Here is a 22,944-nt window from a genome sequence, read left to right on the forward strand (position 1 = left end):
AACATGGGCCCAAACCACTCTGCAGAGTTATTATCCCTATGCAGGCTGAATAGCCTTACCCTACTTCCTCTTCCGGGCACTTTTCAACCACTCATACTTCCAGATGAAAGAGGCATAAGTATGAACTGGCATGTCTTGATAACAAAATGAATTACACGGTTTTCTGGCCCAAATCTAAATGAAAGTGACAACTTTAAAACAAAACTCTATAGCTTATTTTTATATTTCCTTTATCATATAAGGTAAGACCATTAGAACTTACTGATTAATAATTATCAAAAAGTGGTTCAGTATGTACTGATGCATGCAGCAATTTTAGTGATATTGCGAGTCCTCTTGAGCCTCTGGACTACAATTAATCGGCAACAGGCAAACAGTCAAATTTATAGAGACTAGAAATTGTAATAAGTTCATAGGGAAGTGGTGTCTGTGTTAAGATACCCAGCAGTGCATTCAGACCTCACCATTATTCTCTCAAGACATTGTTATTTGTGGATCTTGCGTCCAATAAAAACTATTTTTAACGTGGCAGAAATACAGGGTGAAACATGTCAGTTCATCTTCGGATTATCGTCACAACAATGTCCTTTCGGAATTGCTGTCACTGTCTTCTGCCTCATATGTCCGTGTGTCTGCCTGTCTGTCTCTCTGTCTGCTCCATTAACAGCTGCAAGACAGTGGGCCCTCGGGGGGCAACTGCGTGGACCATCATATAAGAGGAGAACAAAATGGGACGTTTTGATGAGCACCTTCACCGCCAATGCCCATGGGTTGTCTTTGCACTTCAATCCCTCTATTGGAGAGACTACTTCGTTGCCTGGGTCTTGGTACCTCCGTGTAAGACATATAGCGTTATTGAATGCAACTGGAGTTCATTTTCGTTTTTTTATTTTTAATCATCAAAGTCGTCCTGAGAGTTTGTGCTCGAGCTGCAGCGCATAACAAGCTGCAGTTACCCTGCACGGGCAGCAGGTGGCGCTGCCTGTTGGACACAGGTCATGGGGTTGCCTCGCTCCATTTTGTATGTTTTTCTTGGAGGTTAGCGCCCACTTTCCTAATGGCTAGCTGCGACTCTCCACAGCTCGGTCACTTCAACGCAGTTTGCATGACAATTAACAGCTAAGGTCGAACAGGAAGATCGCAAACTCCCACAAACACACCCAGCTCGTATCGCTCGTGTTCGTTTGATCAAGTCACGTGTCGATACGCGAGGAGAGGAACAGTTAACGCTCACAAACATTGAGTCAGTGTTGCGCGTTGTGGAGACTTTCAACCAAAAAAATGTTGACAGACGACCTGTGGACACACAACAACAACAACAACCGGTCATCTGCACGGTAAATATGAGCTTTGTTCTCATTTGTGTTGACCTATACCAGCTTCAGACAAACGTGGAGCCGCAGTGCGTTCATTGTTGACGCTAATGTGCAGTTCAGGGGTCTGTTGAAGACAGCAGGCTAACGTGGCTGTCAACGGGGGAGAGGCGGTTAGCTCATTGCTATAGTCAGCGGGGAGCTAGCAGCTGGCATACCTCACACTGAGGGCAACGTCGTGTCCGTCTGCTTCGTCTTCTTCGTGGTCGGACAAATGTCTGAGAGTCTCAGTCCGGTGTGAGTGAGGGGGACGGGGCTGCCTCTGCGCTCGTGCTGACGTGTTTTAATGGGACCAGCTAACGCAGTTGGTAGCTTCGTTAGCTACCAAGGGCGCGCGGGGGGCGGGGGGCATGCTAGACAACTTTCTCCAGTCTTAATTTGACCTCGCGTCCGTTACTTTCTCTCTGCATGTGCACGACCTGAAGTCATTTGACGTTACAAAATACAGTTGAGCAGTATTGTGCGCGTCAGACAATATTACTGTGTTTGTACGTGGTTGCAATGCACTGTTAACGCTATGTCTGTTGCCCCCCCCCCCCCCCCCCAAAAAAAAAACCCAATCAAAACAAGATGGACAATGGTGGTGTGAAGAAGATAACGTATAGAAGAGATGATCATTTGAGCAAGTTAGTCTACACTGAAAGCCCTGAGGAGGGAGGTCTGTTGAAAGTGGCTCCTCACAGTGCGCTGTCCATCCCTTCTGTCGTCCTTCCATCCAGCCCGTTGATGCAGCCAGGACAGGTGACCAACGGCCTCAGCAACAGCCCCCTTCCAGAGGAGCTCACATCCGTCACTGCCACCGCCAGCCCCTTGTGGGAAGACAGAGAGTTCAGGTTTCTGAGCAAAGACAAGAAGCTTCAGCAGCAGCAGTTGCTCCAGACGCAGACTACGTTTGGTCGTCAAACTTTCAGGGAAAATTTGCCTCAGTTGGAGGCAAGTATAGCAGATATTTCACAGTCCTGCATGGATTCACTTATTGGGGGATCAGATCCCAATTTCTTCCACATGAAAACAGAGGATTCCTCCATGGATAAAGGAGAGCAGGATCCCATTGACCTTGATAACGCCTTTGATCACATTGGGAAAGATGTGGATGTGAACCAGAAATTTTTCAGTGACAACACTTTGGATCTCCTCCAAGACTTCGAGCTCACCGGGTCCCCCTCAGATTTTTATGTTGGGGATGATGCGTTTCTCTCCACTCTGACAGATGATTCTCTGCTTGGGGACGTTGGCTCAGAGATCGACGTTAAGCCTGTTGTGGTTGAGAGCATCAACAGCACCGGGACAGTCTCTGTAGCTCTCAATGGCAGCATCATGACAAGTCCTGAACAGTCCAGTGCTAGCATATGCACTGCCTCCTTAATTCCTACAATCACTTTGTCTGCATTGGTAAAGAAAGAAAAATATTCTGGCTTCATTCAGCTCTGCACCCAAGGTGTGATCAAACAGGAGAACACATCTGCAGGCCAGAGCTATTGCCAAATGAGCAGCACATCTGCTACAGATGTGCCCAGCTCCAGCCCCATGTCCATCTGTGGGGTCAGCACTTCCGGAGGACCGAGCTACCACTTTGGGGTCAACACCAGCAGCAATGAAGCTCAGCAGAAGGATCAGAAGCCAGTGTCAAGCCTGTTTCTCCCAGTGACAACAATCAGCAGGGCCTGGAACAGAAACCAAGGTGTCGGGAACAACTCTGCAATGCTCCGGGCCAGTGAGGCGTTCTCAAGCTCTCCCTCTTACCCCACCTGCTTTGCTAGGTAAGAACTGTAGATAGTGTTGTCTGACACAACCTTTTGTTTTGGTCTTATTAACTAACTTGAGATAACATATTTATGTCGGTAATCCCAGTTATCTTATTTTATCCTACCCTGCATCATCGCCCGGACATCTAATATTCTTTGCTCAATGACCAGAGTTGTGGCCCCCTCAAATCCCTGTGCTGAAATTATTAGCCTTTTTATTCAATTATTTATTTAGTTGTTCAGGAAAATATTATTTCATGACGATGTGGGTTACAGATCGTTAATCGGAATAATGTCAAAATAGTTGCTGGTTACTGCTCCTCACATGTGAGTATCTATTCAATCCTCATATTACTTTGGCCTTTTTAAGTGTTGGTCAGGCAACACAACCATTTAAATTTAGGACACCCTAAACAAGCTTGTTGCAAGTTGTTTTGGCCCTAATATCAAGTTAGTCCTTTAATGTTGAATATGTCTTCTAAAAATATAAAAATTCCCTCACCCTTAATACATATGCACAAAGCACATTATGCCATTGACAAAAGTATTGTTTACAGTTCAAATGAGGCATGCTTTGTTATACAATTTTTCACAATGAAACATTGGTGATTCTGGCTTACATATCTCACAGAGGCGGTTATCAGCTAGTGGTGTTAGATCAGGATTTTCCACTTTGGGAGTTTCAGCTTTCTAGCAAACAGCCAGTCACATGCAGCATCATCAGATAAAACACAAGGTATCGAACACATGTAAGGATTATTGATAATTGGGACATTGCAATTTAAAAAAAGTAAACACAACAAAATCTATACATTTGAATGACTAGAACAAGAAATAGTAAGAATAAAAGTCATTAAATACCAGCAGTATAAAGGGCTCAGCATTTTCTTATACCAAGTTTCATTTAGAACAGAGTAAAGGAAATGACAGCAATGTGTAAATATAGAGGCTTTAAGAAAATATGGTGTATATCACCCACTTGTAGTGCACATAATGTAGCTACTTGTTGGTGTGAAGATTCACTTCTCTATTGGAATTCAAAGGTAGATTGGTGCACTTTGTTAGAGCACTGCGAGTCATATTATACAGTATTTTCAGAACAGTTAGTACGTAACAATAGCAGCTAATTTAATATTTTTTCTGGTAGAAGCATCTGTAGCGATCTACATAGTTTAATAGCCAAAGTGAAACACTTCCTTTTTTCCCTCTCAGTTGATGAATGAGGAGGTGGACTATTTTTTGATGAGCCTAAACAAAATTGTCTCCTTACAGGTTTGGTTTGCGGGGTTAGTTACCATAGCAACATAGATTGTTTCCAAATTGAGCCATTGTCCTGAGACAGAAATGCCTGCGTTAACCCCTAAATTAGTTATTTACCTCACTAATCCTGCTTTGTGAGACAGGCTCACATACTCTACAGGACGTGGCTGCAGCATTAAGCACCGAGATCTATTGAAAGGATGTGCTGTTAAAAAGCAAGGGGACTTCCATAAAGTCAGATATGTGTCTTTTTCTTTCTCTTACTGGACAATACTGTGTATCAGTATGTGTTTAGGGCAAATCCTACTTGCAATCTGTGACTATTTCTCCTTTTAAACCAGAATTTTTTTAATTTATTTACTCTGTTACTCACAGACGTATCCATTCATCGGGTTCATGGGTTTATTTTGGGCAGATCTCTTTGATCCTTCAGTTTTTTTTGCAGAAAAAGCCCACGAGATGTGCAATGTCACTGGAACCCAATGTGTCCCCAAGTAACAGCGCTGACAATTCATTCAACATTAGTGATGAATGAGTTGTGGCCTTTTCAGACTGGTCAGGTCTCAACAGTAAAAAGGGAATTCTGTAGCAGAGAAAAGTGAAAGAACATTGCATGAATCCACTGACTTGCTCATGTGATTTTGCTTAATCTTAATGCATTTATTTTCCAGTGAGTTCACATTTAGACGAATATAATAAAGAGTCGCAGTATTTTGTCTCTACGCAGCCCAACAAAGTGCCTTTTGTACAGTTATTACTCTATCGCCCAACATAATTTAATGGGTTAAGCTGTGAATGTGTCTTTGAGATCCAGTTGTAAAGCGGCTGAATAGAAATTCTTCACCAACAGTAAAGTGGCAGTCACGTGTCCTAAAGGCTCGTTTGTTTGTGTGTCTCTTACATTCACGCCATCTGATTTACGCCATGTCAACCAGGGCAACAATGTGTTGTTTTGTGATTTATGCGTAGTACAACGGATCAGAAAACCTATTGGTTGGATTAGATCACGTATCGGATAAGCACAAAATAAAAAAGGGAGCAAATATAACTTTTAGAGATCTGCCGCTGATACTAATAGTTTGAATGAGGTAATATTTTTGTATCTCTTTACACTATCTCCTTAAAACAACTGGATTTATTCAAGTTTCTCACCTATACTACATCTTACATCATTACATGTGAGCACATCATGATAACGTTATATTTGACCTTCTCCCAATTCTCATTTCCACTGAACAGAGCCTGAACACATCATAATGTAACCAAAAAGAACCTTCTTTGACTGACTTTACCACAGGTCCCAGCTCTCCTGTTGTTTACAATCTAACATTATCAATGAATACCGATATGCTGACCGTACAGACCAAGGGTCAACAGTGGTCTGTTACATCAATATTGGTAACCTCTTCACGACTGTCTAACAGTCCTCCTCATGCCTGTGATCCAGAACAGAGACACAAGACACCTCATCTTCCTTTCACACCTGGCTTTAATTGCCCTGTCTTTTTGTTCTGTAGAGGTGTGTGCGTGTTTAAGCATCGGATTATGGCTTTGCATGCATGTGAGCCCAGATAATTGTGTGTTTGTGTGTGGCGCTTCTGCTTGAAAGCGTAGCATTTCTATATGTAGGTCTTTGCAGAGAGTGGGAGTTTGTTGTTGTTGTTGTTGTGCTGTGCCTGTTGGCCACAACCGTTGTGACATTTAGTGGATTGATATTAGCTGAACGTGGCTACAGAGGCTCTGTGGTCAGGCTGTTGGCATCAGGTCACCATCTCCTCCAGCTTCTCACGCAGTGGTGCTGCTACTTCCTGCTGAGGCTGTGGCATGGCACAGAGCACCTGGCTGCAGTGGCTCCTCAGTTTGCTGCTCTGCACTGTGCAGGTCAGCTGGGACTCGTAACATTACCATAAGTCTCCCACATGACTAGGTCACCAGCGCTTACATTTCTCATAACTTGGCGGTTCATTTTAGGCCCAACAGTTTTACGATCTGACTCGGTCTGACTCATAAACAACCGGTTCTCACGCAATGAAGAATGCTTCACCTTGAGTAATGCTACAGGATAGTTATTATTTTTGGAAATACACACCCTCATGATATGATGATTGGTTTTAATGAAGCATAACCTTAACCCTTGTGTTGCCTTAGGGTCATTTTGACCCGAATCAATATTACACCCTCCCCCCGCCTTAGGATTAATTTGACCCCATTCAATGTTTAATGTCGTTGTTCTTTCGGTAGTCAACAAACAAACATAAAGTGCCTCACACTTAAACTTGGAAAACAATATTAATTTTAATAATTTTCTGGAGGTTTTAATTGCTGGCGTCAAATTGAACCCAAAGGGTAAAATATGTTAGTAAATATAAAGGTAACAGGAGGGTGAAACATTGAATCGGGTCAAAATGACCCATAGGCGGGGGGAGGGTGTAATATTGATTCGGGTCAAAATGACCCTAAGGCAACACAAGGGTTAATTAATTTCTGGTTGGACTCGAAAAACATTCAGAAATATAATTCCTCTGACAGATAATCAGAGCCCATTTAGTAGGCTTGTGTTCTGTAGTTTTTATTACCTCCTACTCCTAAGATTGCCCAGCCCATAAAGGGAGCTCTTTTTGGGGGTTACATGTCATGACTGAGCCATTAATCCTGCTCCTGACTAGGTTACGTTATTTATAAATTTCTTGGAGACTTTTGGCTCGATTGTGCGTAATTGAGGAAGTTGTTTGCAGGAGTACGACAACTCACTCACTGAATAGAGCGGCTCTCACATTTAGACAGAGCAATGTTGTTTGTGTTCTCTTTTATGTGCATGTTTGCTGCAGATTTACATTCTTTCAAGCGTTCACTAAAGTCATGCATGCTGAAAGATTCATAACCTCGGTTCAGTTTCCCATTCGCTCATTTTATTTTTGTCTGCTGAATATTACAGAGAGCTGGAATAATGAATGATCAATCAGTAACTAGCAGCTTTTTGAATGTGAGGTCTGCAGCTTTTCCTATGTCACGGAAAAGATAATATATTTAGGTATTAATTAAATGTAGTAAGTTTATTTTATATAGCCCAATATCACAACTTACAAATTTGCCTCAGAGAGCTTTACAATCTGTACACATACGACATTCCTATCCCAGAACCTCATATCTGATCAGGAAAAACTCCCAAAAAATAGAAAAAAAAACGTTTACGGGGAAATAAATGAAGAAAGGTTTCTCCCCCTTTTCCCATTGAAAGGGTTTCTGAGCAACAGAGGATCCCTCTCCCCGGATGGACAGAAGCAATAGTTCTCATGTGTGCAGATGAACAGCATTACAGAGTTACAACACATTCAATGAATATGACAGAAATGTATGAAAAATTATAATAATGATTTTAGACTGTTGATCTTTCGGGGTGACTGAAGCAGGGCCTGGATTGGTTGAGGAGCACATCCGACAATGTCTGTGCTAAGGTTGTAAAACTCCAGAGAATTTCACATGTGGGAACATCGAGTCAACTTTGGGAAATGACTAACTCGCTGCTGAATGGAGCTCGGGGGGGAAAACATTTAACACTTTTGTTAAAGCAGTTTTCTGACTTCTTTAACACAACAAACACTTGTACTCTTTACCCATGTTGGTTTCTTGCATCCTACATGAGATACAACTAGCATACTTGAAATGCAAGGCTGTGATTTTTTAATAGACTAACCGTTTAATTTTCATATGACCTTGCAATCCTTTTGACTAGTTTGGAAATTGTATATTTGTGTACAGTTTTTAGAAGCCAATGCAGGAACGAGTGTTGGAAAAGTTTTAAATTTTTTATTTATTAAGTAAATACCCTTTTCCACCATTGTATCTCCTAACCTGCGAACACCTTCTCAGGCACTGACATTTTCCTTACTTGAAGAGTTGCAAAAGTCTCTGTAATGCCTCCTAAAGTAGGTGTGAATCCTTCCTGTGAGGCTTTGTTTGGCAGCTACTGTGCCTGCAGGACTTTGACGACCTGTGAATAGCATTTTCAGGACAGGACAAGCTCAGGAGTAGAGCTTGGTATTTATCAGATAAATATTCTGTCTCAGAATATAGAGACGTGTCAACTTTGTGTATGTGTATATATATAAATATATATATATATGTGTGTGTGTGTATATATATATATTAGTGCTGTGAAAAATAACGCGTTAATTCAATTACAGGTTTAACTAGTTTTTTTTTTTTTAACGCATTTAACGCATGCGCAGAATGAGCTTCCAATCCGTCTGTTGTTGGTCGTCGGGACGAAAAAAAAGTCACTTGCAAAATGAGCTTCCAAATACACCACTTCAATCTGAACTCTGTCCGCTCTCATGCAGACGGTCTGTTCATCGTAATGATCCTTCCGCAGGTTCACCGACGGAAACCTTGTTACGACTTTTACTTCCTGTAGATCAGGGGTCTCAACACGTCGATCGCGACCTGCCAGTCGATCGCGGCGTAGTGTTGGTAGATCGCATGACATTAAAAAGATTGGCCCGCCCCCTGACATGTTCTCTATAGCACGTCTTTGTTCTTTTATTAAACTAAACGTCTGTTGTTGATCGTATCTCCACAGCAGCATGTCATTTCTGTCTCTTCGCGTTGCGTTAACACTTATCGATCTCCGTCTCGCGTGCGCGCGCATCGGGACCTAGCAAAAAAAAAGTCACTTGTCAATCTGTCCACCTGTCCGTGTCGGTGAGGTTTCAGCTTTGCAGCGGTGTCCCCGCCGTCCCTTTCATCACGGCCCAGTTCATGAAGAAAACCCACAGTCAGTTTGCCTCAGCAGCTGCTAGAGGAAGACTAGAGGCCTTTAGATTGTATCATGGTGGAGTTAATGGTTGACAAACAAGAGACAAATGCTCTGTTTAACCCTCCTGTTACCTTTACATTTACTAACATATTTTACCCTCGGGGTCAATTTGACCCCAGCAATTAAAACCTCCAGAAAATTATTAGAATTAATATTGCTTCCCAAGTTTAAGTGTGAGGTACTTTATGTTTGTTTGTTGACTACCTAAATAGCCCTTTAAATAAATAAAAAAGTTGATATTTCTTATATGTTTGACACAGTGAAAAACAGCCTGGGGTCAAATTGACCCCAAAAACACCGACATTAAACATTGAATGGGGTCAAATTGACCCGAAGGTAACAGGAGGGTTAAACATTCTGTTTAGGATGAAGATGTATTAATGTTCCATATGGAAGAAAACTGCTAAATAACTGCTGAGTTGCAGCACCATTGTATAGAAGAATGTATAAATGTATATATCCGTCTTTTGTCATAAATCTCTATGTTCTCACAAAATATACCGAGAATATCGGTAATATGTGATTAATCATGATTAATCCACAAAAACCTGTGATTAACCCGATTAAAATTTGTTATCGTTTCACAGCCCTAATATATATATATATTAGGGCTGTCAATCGATTACAAAAAATTAACTAATTAATCGCACATTTTGAAATTCATTAATCGCGATTACAAGTTTTGTTTTCTTCTTTTTAAAGACAAAACTTCACACAGAGCTGTGTTTTCAAAGAGGCTCCTACCTATAAAGTGCCAGCGAGGTATTTAATATTGTGGATGATAAATTGTTTCTTCAGTGAAACATCCAGATTAGTAAAAAAAAAAATTTGAGACCCCATTGGTCCTGTCATCTTTAACACTGAACAGCAGAACCAGTGGCCTTGGTAAACTGACTGACATTCAATTATGTTAAAAATTTAAATTCACCTTTTAAAGGCGTTTTAATGTGACACATACCCATGTGTTATACATCAAACATTCCAGAACAATCTCAGCTCTCTATATATATTGAGGCACATTGTCCTCGTGCCGTGTTCTCTGTCTTCTCTGACTGACAGGCTGCTAATGAGCCTCATCTGTGAGGTGGGAGGTCCTTTGTGATTTACTGAGTGTTCATTGGTTGTTTTTTTCGCAAAATGTTGACAGACAAACGGATTGACAAATCACGTTGAAGGTTTCGTGTGACGAGTTATTTCCGCGCCACGTCACCCGACACGTCGCCCCTCTGTTCCTCTGTGTATCAGAGGGGGAGACGGGAGGAAGGAGGAGCAGGAGGAAACCCGACTGATTCATCCACGAGTTTAAACTGATTTCTGCTCCTTATTTTCGCGGAGAAATAATTGTTTTAAAAGCGGAAACAGTGTTAAACCGTACACTCAGAGGTACACCGGAAGTAAACAAAGTTGCGTTAATTACGTTAAAATATTTTAGTGCGTTAACGCGGCCAAATAAATCGCATCGATTAACGCGTTAACGCTGACAGCCCTAATATATATATATGTATTATACATATATATATATATACACACACACACATATATATGTATATATATATGTATTATGTATATAAATAAAAAAGCCTAGTAGTTTCACTACTTTGGTCTCTATGTTTTGAGAGTAAGCTTTGGTCAGAGTTGCTATGCAGTACACAGTGTTGATCTGGCACACCCCTCACTCGCCTGTCCTCTCTCTCTCTTTCCCCCCTTTCTCTCTCTCCTTTTCTCTTACACTCTCTCCCCCTCCCCCACCACCTCCATCCCATGTCTTTGCTTCCTGCAACCAAGGGCAGGGACTTTGACTGTCAGCAGAAGCTTTCAGCTACTGTAAATCACCTTTTATGATGTTGCTGGTGTGTGTGTGTGCGTGTGCGTGCGGACCACAGAGGACTGCCGCGAAGCTCTCACTCTTCTGACCTACTTTCTCTCTGCCCTGCCCACAGATGGCGCCGAGTTAACGCAGCACATCAAATGCCAACCATTCCAGTCACTTTAGTGTTATTGCTGCATTCTCCTGTTACCACAGTTTTCTGTATTTAGTTTTTGTAGTGCTCTGGCACTGAATAGGCATATAGAAAGTCTCTATATTGAGGTTTAGAGGATGTAGCTAAGTCTGTGAGTTGTTTGTTCCCTTCTTCTTACTTTGGTGTGCAGTTGTCGAGTCAGCAAAGCCAAACTTCGGAGTGGGTTCCTCCCACATCCAGCAGTATCCAGCAAAAGGTATTATGGTTATGCACATAATGGCAGCAAGCCTCAAATTCATTTTACAGGCTAAGAAGCCACCTCCCACCTACACAAATAGTCATTTACAGCTCCAATTATGGAAAGTAATATGGAAACTCAAATCCCTCAGGGTTGTTTTTCTTGTGCTCAGCCAGATTGATGTTGATGCTTAAAGCCAAACAGTCTTTGCTGCATTTGGCTACAAAATGAAGCTTTTATGGAAAGGTGTGTTCAATACAACATGCAGGCAGTGACTCCCAATAGTGTAAGAATATCTCACCAATGGCTTGTTTCAGGAACCAAAGCAATGGTCATTATTGAGGTCCTGGGACAGGGATGTCGTATGTGTACAGATTGTAAAGCCTTTTGAGGCACATTTTTTGTTTGTGATATTGGGCTAGTAAAAATAAACTGAATTAAATTGAATAAAAACACTTGATGACATTTCTGTGGCAGCATGGTGAAATGAATATGTTGAACTATGTCAAGTGCTTCTAAAGACATAATGTCTGTTTATATTTGAGGATACAGGAGGCAGATATTTGAGAGAAGTCCAGTCTTTGACCAATCAAACCCAGTCCCTCCACTCCCACATAGAAGCTGTGTTGTTGTTCTGCATGCGAGAATGATTTAGCGCGTATCGACCAGTTCCCGTTCTATTTTGGTGGCTCTCAACTCGGGGAAGGAGGACTTCCTTCTGCTCTCTTCATGCTCACAGAGATTTGATGAAGATGAGATGTTTGTGCAATGTTCAACCACATCAGTAGCGGTGATAATCTTCACAGTAACTCACAAATAAGGTTTTAAATCCAGTCCAATTTTTCAGATAGTTTATATTTTTCTCTGAAATAACTCCATAGAAGTGTCTGGGCCTGCATTAAATCGAGTAGGATTATGAGGACTAATGTGTGGGATAGAGTAAAGGCACAAACGCAACATTATCTACCTCTCGTAAAAAGAAGGGGCTGGCCATTGTACTGATATAGATCTAACCCCTTTGCGTCTGAACTGACAAAGAGACGGGTATAGAGCAGGAATCTGCCACGGTCCTCCTGACACTCGAGGCTAAAAGGAGATTATGAATAGTTAAGCAGGGCACTGGGCCACTGGCAGTATTGTAAGTGCGTTAAAGTCGCTTGCCTCATTTAAACCCAGGCTGATTGATCTCACTCCTTACAGATGTAAGCGGTTAACTTTCTCGGCGCTGCGCTTGTTGAAGTCGAGGCCCTTTCTCCGGGTGTCTGCCTTTGAGCTGTCACTGAGCTCTGGCCGACAGTAACCTTTGAGGGAATGCGAGAACTTCCTGTCAACGGCATGCACTCAGTTCCACAGATGGTTTCAGAAAGAGGAAATGTGGTCTCCCCACACTGTTGATTGGTTAACGTCTGACAACTGATTTCTAACTTGTTTTATGGGTTCGTTGAATGTCATCGACCGATTCCAAATTGAGTTCAGAGAAAATGCTGAAAATCAGTGTCATCACTTCAAGCTTACTTTGCTGTTGGAAACATAGAGACGCTGCAGTAATTGGATGTGAACCAGTAGCCTACAGCCTTCTGGTAAAGCTGTCTTGATGGTTCCATCCCAGTGGGCCAATGAAGGATAAACTGGTTACCCCTTCATACCCTCTGACATCATAATTTCTAGATGAGAGTTGGCTGTAACCCAAACAGCAGGAATTCAGACTCGGGCCGTGTATTTGCAATGATCTGGTGACATGATGATGCAAATTATGATACTGGGCTTATGATTCAATATATTGCAATACTGTAAGCAAGGCTGTATATTGTCATTTTTAAAATATATTTAATTCCTAATTAATGATAATTTCTTTAAGAATAAACCATCGTATGCTTAAAATCAGAGTAAATAATTGTTTTAAATATTGTTTTTGTTATCATTGGTTAGATGACAGGTGACCTTTTGTAATATTGATTTAGGTCCTGTCCATAGCAAATTGTGTTCTTAATATTCATTTTACCTGCTGTGGTTATTCGAGCAACTTTATTTATCAAATTTCGGACCATCCTATAACAAATTTTTCAGATCAAAGAAGACGCTATGCTAGGAAACACTGATCAAGGCAACTTAAAAAAAGCATGTTAATCGGTTCACCTGTAGTGTATCGGATTGGTTGGATTTGGATATGCGTACACTTTATGTTTCATATTCCCACCTTTTTTACAAATGGATGTGCTTTCTATCTGTACCCGTGCAGGTTTGGCTTTTATTTTGTTAGAATGAAGAATCCTATTTCCAAGACTAAAAAGCAGTTCTTTCATTTTCACTAAAACTCTAAATATTTATTATAATGTTCCTTCTGCTCTTTCCACTTCAAACAATGATACATTCACTAAATATAGAGCATAATACAGATATGATTTGTTTACTGCTTCTGCGTAATGCGTCTTGGGTGTACCAAACTGTAATTAAACTTTTTTTTAAATCTAATAAAAATCTAGGCTGCTGAATGATTCTGGACTTGATGCTTTGATGTTTCATTCAGGTTTTCCACCCCTCGACGCTCACTGACTGCTGGGGCCTGCCCTGCTTCCATGCTAATACCCTCATGTTGTATAACTACGGGTGAACCTTGCTCCACGCATCAAATCATACATGTGTTACTGTGCCAGGACAGCTCCGAGCAGTCCATATTAAATAGAACAGTTGTTGACACACAGACGGACCGACACAGTTGTTGTTCCGACTCCCTCTCCTCGGTGTGGCCGTTGTATTTGCGGTGGCCGCTGTGTTAGAACGGGGGTGTGGATGTCCTCTGCATGGATGCTGTAAAGCCTGACTTCTAGTGGTGGTTTTGAAACGGTGCATTTTCAAACCGCTGTTGACTGGGTTCAGAAACGTTTTGAGGTTCAATCAAAAGAAGAGGAGCTGTTTTAATGACAACCACTGAATTTAGGATGTGAGCAGTCAGATCATTTAGGCTTTAAAGGCCCAAACGGGCTCAATGGGTCTGAGCCTTGCCCATAATGTTGGCAACGGAGGCGAAGTTGAGGAAAAACAAGCACAAGGACTGCATTGATTCTGATGGGAATATGTGTAATATATCTGTATAGTTTATCTATTCAAAGTTTTGGTACAGAGTCGTAAATGACTACAGTTGAACTCTCAAAACTAGGAGAATGCTTTCAGGAGTGGGCAGTATAATTGGCATACTGTTGACATTATTTAACAGTATTTGTTAGAATAGATTGGTGCTAAATTTCTGTGCAACTATTTTGTGATACTTAGATAATTTCACATGTTCTCAGACAGTGGAATTTAAGATTATAGCTCATGTTTGTTCTCTGGGTAAAATATACCCTATCTTTTTTATAGTTAAAGTTTATTTGTGGGGTTTTCTTGCAAACAAGTTATGTTACAATTGTGTGTTGCTCACCAAAACTCATTACTGTGTATTATTGTAGTCTAACAAACATAATGAATGCTTTTGCATTCTGATAAAACACTTATAAAGTTTTCCTCTACAGTTTAAAAGCCGCATTGCATTAATCCATAATTACTAGGGAGCCAAAGCAGTTTGGCGTCGCTGGGATCACCGCTACTTGTAGATCAGTAGAATAAAGTGACACCACTGGCAGGAATGTGTACGGTTCACCACCTAGACGTGCCTTTCCATTGTTGTGCACAAGACCAATAAACAGAATCATAGAAAAACAGCTCTATAGCATCGCTAGAGGTCAAAAGCTCAGCAGGGAACTTTTCAGAGTGATTGCCTCTCCTTTACATTTCTCTTCTCTGTCTCCACCTTCTCCCTCCAGTGCTAACTCCAGACAGGAAGTGATCACAGCCACATCCTCAACACAGGGAAAGAACGGGACTCGTAAAATCTGCCTGGTGTGCTCTGACGAGGCTTCAGGCTGCCACTACGGCGTTCTCACCTGTGGCAGCTGCAAGGTCTTCTTCAAGAGAGCAGTGGAAGGTACAAATCTATGAGACATGGTTATTTCATCACTGATTTATTCATACCTCAGACTTTTCACATAAGTTTATTTAAATGCTGGAGTCATTCTGACTTAAAACTGGAGGCATGATCGTTGCAAAGTAAAGGACTGGGATACAGCTAATTAGTTTCCCCCCTGGTGTGTTGCCACAGCAGTGATGGTAAATAACAGATTAATCTTCCTCTATGTGCCTCAGGGCAGCATAATTACCTGTGTGCTGGGAGGAACGACTGCATAATAGACAAGATCAGGAGGAAGAACTGCCCAGCCTGCCGCTTCCGCAAGTGTCTAATGGCAGGCATGAACCTGGAAGGTATGCATTAACCACACCAATAACACCTAAACGGTGTACCCTTTAGTTGGTTAAATTGCTCCTGTCTCCTCGTCACCATTTCTCTTCATTGCACTTCACTCTTCTGCGTGTTCATCCCGGTTTTCTCCTCTGTAGCGCGCAAAACCAAGAAGTTGAAGCGTTCAAACCCGAACAACCCGCCCGAGCTGACTCCTCCTCCACCAATTGAGGCTCGCTCTCTTTTACCCAAGTGCATGCCTCAACTCATTCCCACGATGCTCTCCCTGCTGAAGGCCATCGAGCCGAACACCATCTACGCCGGCTACGACAGCACCCTGCCCGACACCTCCACCCGCCTCATGACCACCCTCAACAGGCTGGGTGGCCGGCAGGTCATCTCAGCTGTCAAGTGGGCCAAGGCTCTGCCAGGTCAGTACATTTTATTTGGTTACTCGTCATCGTCACTTTCACCTTCTTAACACTGGCAGTCGGTTGACGTATTTCCACGTCCCTCCACTCAGGTTTTAGGAACCTGCACCTGGACGACCAGATGACTCTGCTGCAGTGCTCCTGGCTCTTCCTCATGTCTTTCGGCCTGGGCTGGAGATCTTACCAGCAGTGCAACGGCAACATGCTCTGCTTTGCGCCTGACCTTGTCATCAACGAGTATGTACCAGTCCATCTTCAGTCTCTGTATTAGTCCAACCACAGGAACATATTTAGATTAAATGTGTGCCTATTGCCAGTATTTTAGTATTATGAACGGTGAAAGTAAGAATACATAACACGCTGGTTTGGTGAATGGATTCTTTAATTGAACCGTACATAAATCGAGCTCTGAAAAGATATTTTCAAGCCTATGATTTTTTTTACCGCATACTTCTGTTTGTTTACGTATATCAGTGCAGCTCTCTGCTGTGTGTCGTATCTCCAGAGGATCAAACATCGTCTGTCAGCTGTCATCACTCATCAGTGTTACATCCCTCTTATAGATTTGATGACTCCGTTCATAAACAGCGCTCAGTGTAGTGAGCAGGCCATGCTTACGGCTGTATCAGGCCTTTTGATTCGTTTTTTTTCATAATCGGAAGCTGAAAATCAATATGATCATAATTAATATCTGATGATATTTTGTTCTCAAACAAAATTCAACTTTCTAGATTGTTATATTTGCATTATAATCTTTCTCAGTTTAGTGAAAGCCTTTTGATAATTTCATGTTGCGGTGGTTTCATCTGAATGATTAATGCTTGTTTAGTGATGCACATGTATAAATGGATTTTCCGTTGTGACTCAGATTGGATGAAATGAAAAAGAAACCCCTCAGCATACACTACCGTTCAAAAGTTTGGGATCACTTAGAAATGACTTTATTTTTCAAAGAAAAGCACTGTTTTTCAATAAAGATAACATTAAATTAATCAGAAATACACTCTCTACATTGTTAATGTGGTAAATGACTATTCTAGGTGGAAACATCTGGTTTCTAATGAAATATCTCCATAGGTGTATAGAGGCCCTTTTCCATCAACGATCACTCCAGTGTTCTAATGGTACATTGTGTTTGCTAATCGCCTTAGAAGACTAATGTCTGATTAGAAAACCCGTGCAATTATGTTAGCACAGCTGAAAACAGTTATGCTGGTAGTATAAGCTATACAACTGGCCTACCTTTGAGCTTGAAGTTTGTAGAACAAAATTAATACTTCAAATATTAATCATTATTTCTAACCTTGTCAATGTCTTGACTATATTTTATATTCATTTGATAAATAAAAGTGTGATTTTTCATGGAAGACACGAAATTGTCTGGGTGATCCCAAACTTTTTAACGGGAGTGTACATTTCAAGGCATTTTGCACAAGTTTGTCCCCAATTTCTCTTTCACACAAAATATGACTTCATCACTGACGCCGCACTCACTCATCTGAAATATGCATTCTCAACCTTCTGGAAGAATGATTCAAAATGGAATCCACCAAATTGTTTGTAGGAAGACCTTGAACACTTCAATCGACAAGGATATTGACAGAGAGCTGCTCCATCTCCTGGACTGAGGTTACTCAAACCGTCCTTATAAATCACTTATGGCTGCAGGTGCCGCACTATTGAACCGTTACTGTCTTATTCCACCAGGGATCGGATGAAGCTGCCCTACATGGCCGACCAGTGTGAGCAAATGCTGAAGATTTCCAGCGAGTTCGTCCGGCTGCAGGTTTCCCATGACGAGTATTTGTGCATGAAGGTCCTGCTGCTGCTCAGCACAGGTCAGACTTCTTCCTTTGTCGCAGCTGAACCATCACATGTTGCCTGTAGTGATGTGTTAAAGCAATCATTGCCAAAGCTCTTACTCCAATCCAACACTGTCTACAGTGGCTGAAAGATGATATTGATGTATACAATACGTGACGGCACCTTACCAACTCACCAACTGACATGCAGTTATTCTAAATAAGTTTTCACAGGACTTTCTGGTTTGATACAGAAAAATACACGCATACAATTTCACCATGAGAACATAACTCCGCTTCATGTTATCTGTAAGGTAATCGAGTGTAGGACAATTGAAGATGTAAACAAAGACTCCATAATTAAACACCTTTTAGGTGTGTAGCTTTGTTCTTGCACACGTAATTGCTCTGTGCTGCTAAATATTACCGGGAGTGCACCCTGAAAATGGCCTGATGTACATTAATCAGTTGACCTTTTTTGCCCTTCACTGTCTGGACGTGGTCATTAAAAATGTAACGGATGTCCCTCCTCCTTTTGTAATTTATAGTACATTATCCAAATCTCTGTCCCAGATGTTGACCTTTAGTTTCTCCCGCAGTGCCAAAGGACGGCCTGAAGAGCCAGGCGGTGTTCGATGATATTCGGATGTCGTACATCAAGGAGCTAGGGAAAGCCATCGTGAAGCGCGAGGAGAACTCCAGCCAGAACTGGCAGCGTTTCTATCAGCTCACCAAGCTGCTCGACTCCATGCATGAGGTACAGGGTTCCACCAGAAAGTTAAAAGTTGTTTTCCCCCTTTAATTCAAAGTGTAGTATTTAAAAATGTTCTAACAAATGGTATTGTAACCAATCTGCCCTGATCTTATTTTGTGAAACCACGCCTTCTGTCACCAGAATTATTATTATATATATTATTATTTATTGGATTCGCTAAAGGCTCTAAATCAGCGGTCCTCAACCATTTTTAAACCACGGACCGGTTCCGTGTCAGAAATTATTTTCACGCACCGACAATATAAATATGACGTCATAAATCTGACGTAATACATATGATGTAATAAAAATATACGACCCACATAAAGTGCAAAAATACAACTCATCATTACGCTGAATTAGTGTGAGCCCTGCGCTTGTTTATCTGCAACGAGCTGAGACAACGACACCGACGTGTGTTTGTCACGTATTCACTTTTTTTCTGCGGCCCGGTACCGCGCCGGGGACCGCTGCTCTAAATGACAGTTTTAGTTTAAAAAATATGTACGGTACCATCTCACTTTCATCAGATATTTTGTGTACCAATATCGAGAATTATTTTCTCTGAATGTGTGTTTTGTGTATAATTATCCACTAATACGTTCCTCTCTGTCGGCAGATGGTCGGGGGACTGCTCAGCTTCTGCTTCTACACCTTTGTGAACAAGTCCCTGAGTGTCGAGTTCCCCGAGATGCTGGCGGAGATCATCAGCAACCAGTTACCAAAATTCAAGGCTGGGAGCGTCAAACCTCTGCTCTTCCACCAGAGATGACTGTAAGAGACACAATGCCTTAAAATCCCACCAAATCACCCCACCAACCCCCCCGGCCCCCACCCCACCCACCTCGAGGAGCAACGATGAAAGGAATGAGGACGCGAGGAGAGGAGCGAATGATGTTTGTGAGCGCGAGTATGCAACTTTGTGTAATGGCTCACGGGTCTGGAGGGAGAGACTGGAGATGTTTGTGTAGAAACAAGACCGCGAGCACAGAGGTTTTGTTTTGTTGAGCAGTTTAGGATGCGTATAACAAGGAGGAAATGTTTGTAAGATAAAAGATAATCACAAAGAGATATAGGCTAACATCCACGGTGTCTCAGGTTTCTTACCTTCAAATCCAGAACAATATCTAAGATAGATAAACAAATCTCTATATACAGGTTCTGATAGTATTTTCTACATTTTCAAATTGTAACAGTTTATACAATTTTCCAGGTCGTTGTTACCTGGGATGGTAACAAAGCTTCATTAATATGCTCATAAGTAGGCTTTTAGACTGTATGTGGCTCATTTCGTTTTCATAGGAGATTGTAAGAAATAAGTCATATGGGAGGGGTGGAGGCGGGAGGGACTCTTCTGTCAATCAAAACCATTCTGTTGAATTATTATTGGACTTGCTTTGTTAAAAGGACGATTTCTCACACAAGCTGACCTCTTACAGGTTCACACAAGTCTAATAGAAAAGGGAAAAGAATATGTGCCTTTTTTGCTTCATAATTCATCTTAGCCATTTCTTCCTTCCTGCTCAAGGCGTGCGCTCTTAAACCCACCACGGGATACCTTCATCGTATGTTGATTGTACTTTTTATGTTACTGTGTTTATCGGTTCGAGCGGCAGCTCGGCCCATCCTCGATGTGGAGAAGCGGTGAATACTCGAAGTCTGCCCTCTTTTATGCGATACCGCACACTCGACTCCTTAATTGCGATTAGAGCACTTTGTACCCTGCTAAAGGCTTTAAAGGACTGAAGAGAGACTGTTATGCTGTATCAGTCTTTTGTTCAATTCCTTTAGATGGAAGTAACAAAAAAAAACTTTTCTATAGGAAATAGCTGGCGTTTATATTTATTTCAGCCCCCACTCCTGCCCCAAATAGTCTAATAATGTTAGATACCTGTGTCTACCAATCAGAGAGGGCATCTTTTGTTATGTTTGCAAGATTATATTATGTTTAATTAATCCGGAAGACAAGTTTCTGTGTTTGTAACATTGCTCAAGTTGGTTTGAAAATAGCCATCCTTCATTTTAAAGTTATTTTTACAGTTTTAAACTAACAAACATGCAGTCGTCATTCTGCCACTGATGATCCTTTTATCAACAGTAAAAGGTCGCAATAAGCATTTCACTTTAGATTGTTTTATAATTTGAAGCCTTTGCATAGTTGCTTTGCGGTATTTGTTAATCGTTTATCATTCTGGGAAATGCATTTACTTCTTGTAAGGTATGCTAATCTAACTGACACACGTTTTCCAGAATATCTTTCCTTCTACAATTAACGATTTTTATGATAGACAATTTTTTGGTTCAGACGTTGGCAGATAAATTACCCTGTAAACCTCCCACAGCTGCTGATAACCTTTGACCCTCATCTTAAGCCTTCTGCTCTTTTAACGCCCTGTAGGGACCTTGTCCAAATGGCTGTCTTCAGTACAGTTACCTGTCTGTAAGGGAGTCACGCCCCGATGTTTGGAAGCACTTCGCATCAGTCACCTCATGGAGTCATGTCACCATGAAAGATTAGCGTCTCTGACTAGGAAGGCAGGCAAAATGGATCCTTTTATTCTCTGGGAACTATTTCAGTGCCAAACTCCAGTCTTGTCTGTTTTCAGTGATGCTGAAAGTTGATCAGTGTTTGCATCAGTCGAGGGAAACTAGTTCCAGTATTGAAGCTTCTAAATGTGTCCAATTATCTGAGCTTCTGTCCGCTGGATTGAGGTCATTATTAATGAGCTGTAACACAAGGCACTCACAGATGTGTTGTGTCATCACACAGAATCATGGAGGTCTGTCGGGATCCCTCTTTGTGTGTTGTACAAGTGGGGATTTGAAATATGACGCAACATTTTCATCAGTTGTCAGCTCTGTTTGTCATGATGCATGTGTTTTGATGTGAATGTTAACCAATTAATTGAATTAAAATTAAAATGCTTTTGACAGATTAAAGATGATGCCCTGCCAGTTTAATATAATTGGATAAATATGTCAAGTGAGCGACTACAAAGTACTCATTTAAATATGGAAAATGCCAAATTGTTTTTCTCCTGCTAAACTATCCTAACTACCAATATAAAAACTCATACATTGAACCGCTTCCCATGTTTAGGTTGTTGAAATGTAATGTCTGATTCACACAGTACATGTCCTGAATTTTAAAGAACCCCCCAAAACAGTCAGTTTGGATTCCCAGAATGTGTCTGCTTCTGTGATTTATGGTGTATTTTTTTGTCGGGATTAGAAGCCTTTTATTAATGTGCTGCCACCGTCGTCATTCATTGTAACCCAGGCTCAGAAACATTTTACCCTCTTCTTTTGTTTTTAAATGTTCATTTAAAAGAGTTGAAAACCATCCTTATTAACTGCAGAGGGGTTACACATGGGTTACTTTCACATTCAGTGTTTCCAAATATCTGCTGCTGTTCAATTAAACATGTGTATATATATATATATATACACACACATACACACACTTGCCTCTTCTCGCTCAAAAATGTATCCTTGCTTACTTGTATATTTTTGAGGAGGACAACTGAATATGCAATAGGAACGACAGATTATCTGTCACCATCACATAACAGGATGTGGTAGCTTCCTTTTTTCAGTCTTTTTCCAGAATAAGCTATTTGCATACAGGAGATTCACACTTGGCATATCTCTGCAGGCCAGATTTTCAGGACAAGAAACACTTCATCAGTAATCAGTCTCCATAGACTGCACAGAAAAAGCCTATTTTATGTTTGACAACAAGGTGACCAAAGCAAGCACAGACAAGTGAAACGTGCGTGAGCGTAAACTAAGTAGCTCCTGGAAGAAAAATTTACAGTTCTTTATTTTTATTTGAGACACATTTTTTTACTGTAACGTGACTGCTTTGGTCAAATTGTTTAATACTGTAAATAGGATAGGAGTCAGTCTTTTTCACACACAAACTGTTTGTGAAAGTAATCAACCAGCTTGAATCTAAAAAAGATTTGCACTACCCAAATATTGTTTGAAAATCTATTTTGTATAAAGCATATGCAGACATTAATTTTTTCAGAATTATCAAGGGCAGATCATGTACTGGTATATGCTTTCTCAACAAACAAACAAAAGGTTTTGAAAAAATTCTAATACGTGTATATATAATCCATTGTAAAGAAAATGTGGTGTATTTGTCTCCAAATAAGTTTTTCTATACCTAGCCCTCGGTGTTATATTCTCCTGTAGTGTTGTCCTGTTGATCTTCACCTCATTGATTAAAGGTCAAACTGTATGTCTTCGTGTGGTACTTCTGTATGTTGATGTTTGTCTTGAT

The 22,944-nt window shown here is 41.2% G+C and overlaps 1 protein-coding gene across 2 annotated transcripts; it reads left to right on the plus strand.

The window, feature by feature from the left end:
• The first annotated feature begins 1,060 nt into the window (after positions 1 to 1,060).
• nr3c1 (nuclear receptor subfamily 3, group C, member 1 (glucocorticoid receptor)) lies at positions 1,061 to 22,902 on the plus strand. Of its 2 annotated transcripts, none has more exons than XM_056440229.1 (9): positions 1,061 to 1,337; positions 1,944 to 3,133; positions 15,194 to 15,354; positions 15,573 to 15,689; positions 15,825 to 16,097; positions 16,190 to 16,334; positions 17,805 to 17,935; positions 18,499 to 18,656; positions 19,273 to 22,902. In XM_056440229.1, the coding sequence occupies exons 2-9, from the start codon at positions 1,944 to 1,946 to the stop codon at positions 19,423 to 19,425; spliced, it is 2,328 nt and encodes a 775-aa protein (XP_056296204.1). In that variant the 5' UTR covers positions 1,061 to 1,337; the 3' UTR covers positions 19,426 to 22,902. The 2 variants fall into 2 exon arrangements, with proteins under 2 accessions (XP_056296204.1, XP_056296205.1); XM_056440230.1 differs by having other exon boundaries at positions 2,093 to 3,133.
• The last annotated feature ends 42 nt before the right edge of the window (positions 22,903 to 22,944 follow it).

The sequence above is a fragment of the Pseudoliparis swirei genome, chromosome 19 (genome assembly GCF_029220125.1).
Source record: "Pseudoliparis swirei isolate HS2019 ecotype Mariana Trench chromosome 19, NWPU_hadal_v1, whole genome shotgun sequence".
Taxonomy (NCBI): domain Eukaryota; kingdom Metazoa; phylum Chordata; class Actinopteri; order Perciformes; family Liparidae; genus Pseudoliparis; species Pseudoliparis swirei.

Excerpts from the sequence above, each read along its gene's own strand:
- nr3c1 (XM_056440229.1), top strand. The coding sequence starts at position 1,944 with ATGGACAATGGTGGTGTGAAGAAGATAACGTATAGAAGAGATGATCAT. Across the intron at positions 15,690-15,824 it reads GGCAGGCATGAACCTGGAAG|CGCGCAAAACCAAGAAGTTG; the intron begins GTATGCATTAAC and ends TCTCCTCTGTAG. Across the intron at positions 17,936-18,498 it reads CCTGCTGCTGCTCAGCACAG|TGCCAAAGGACGGCCTGAAG; the intron begins GTCAGACTTCTT and ends TTTCTCCCGCAG.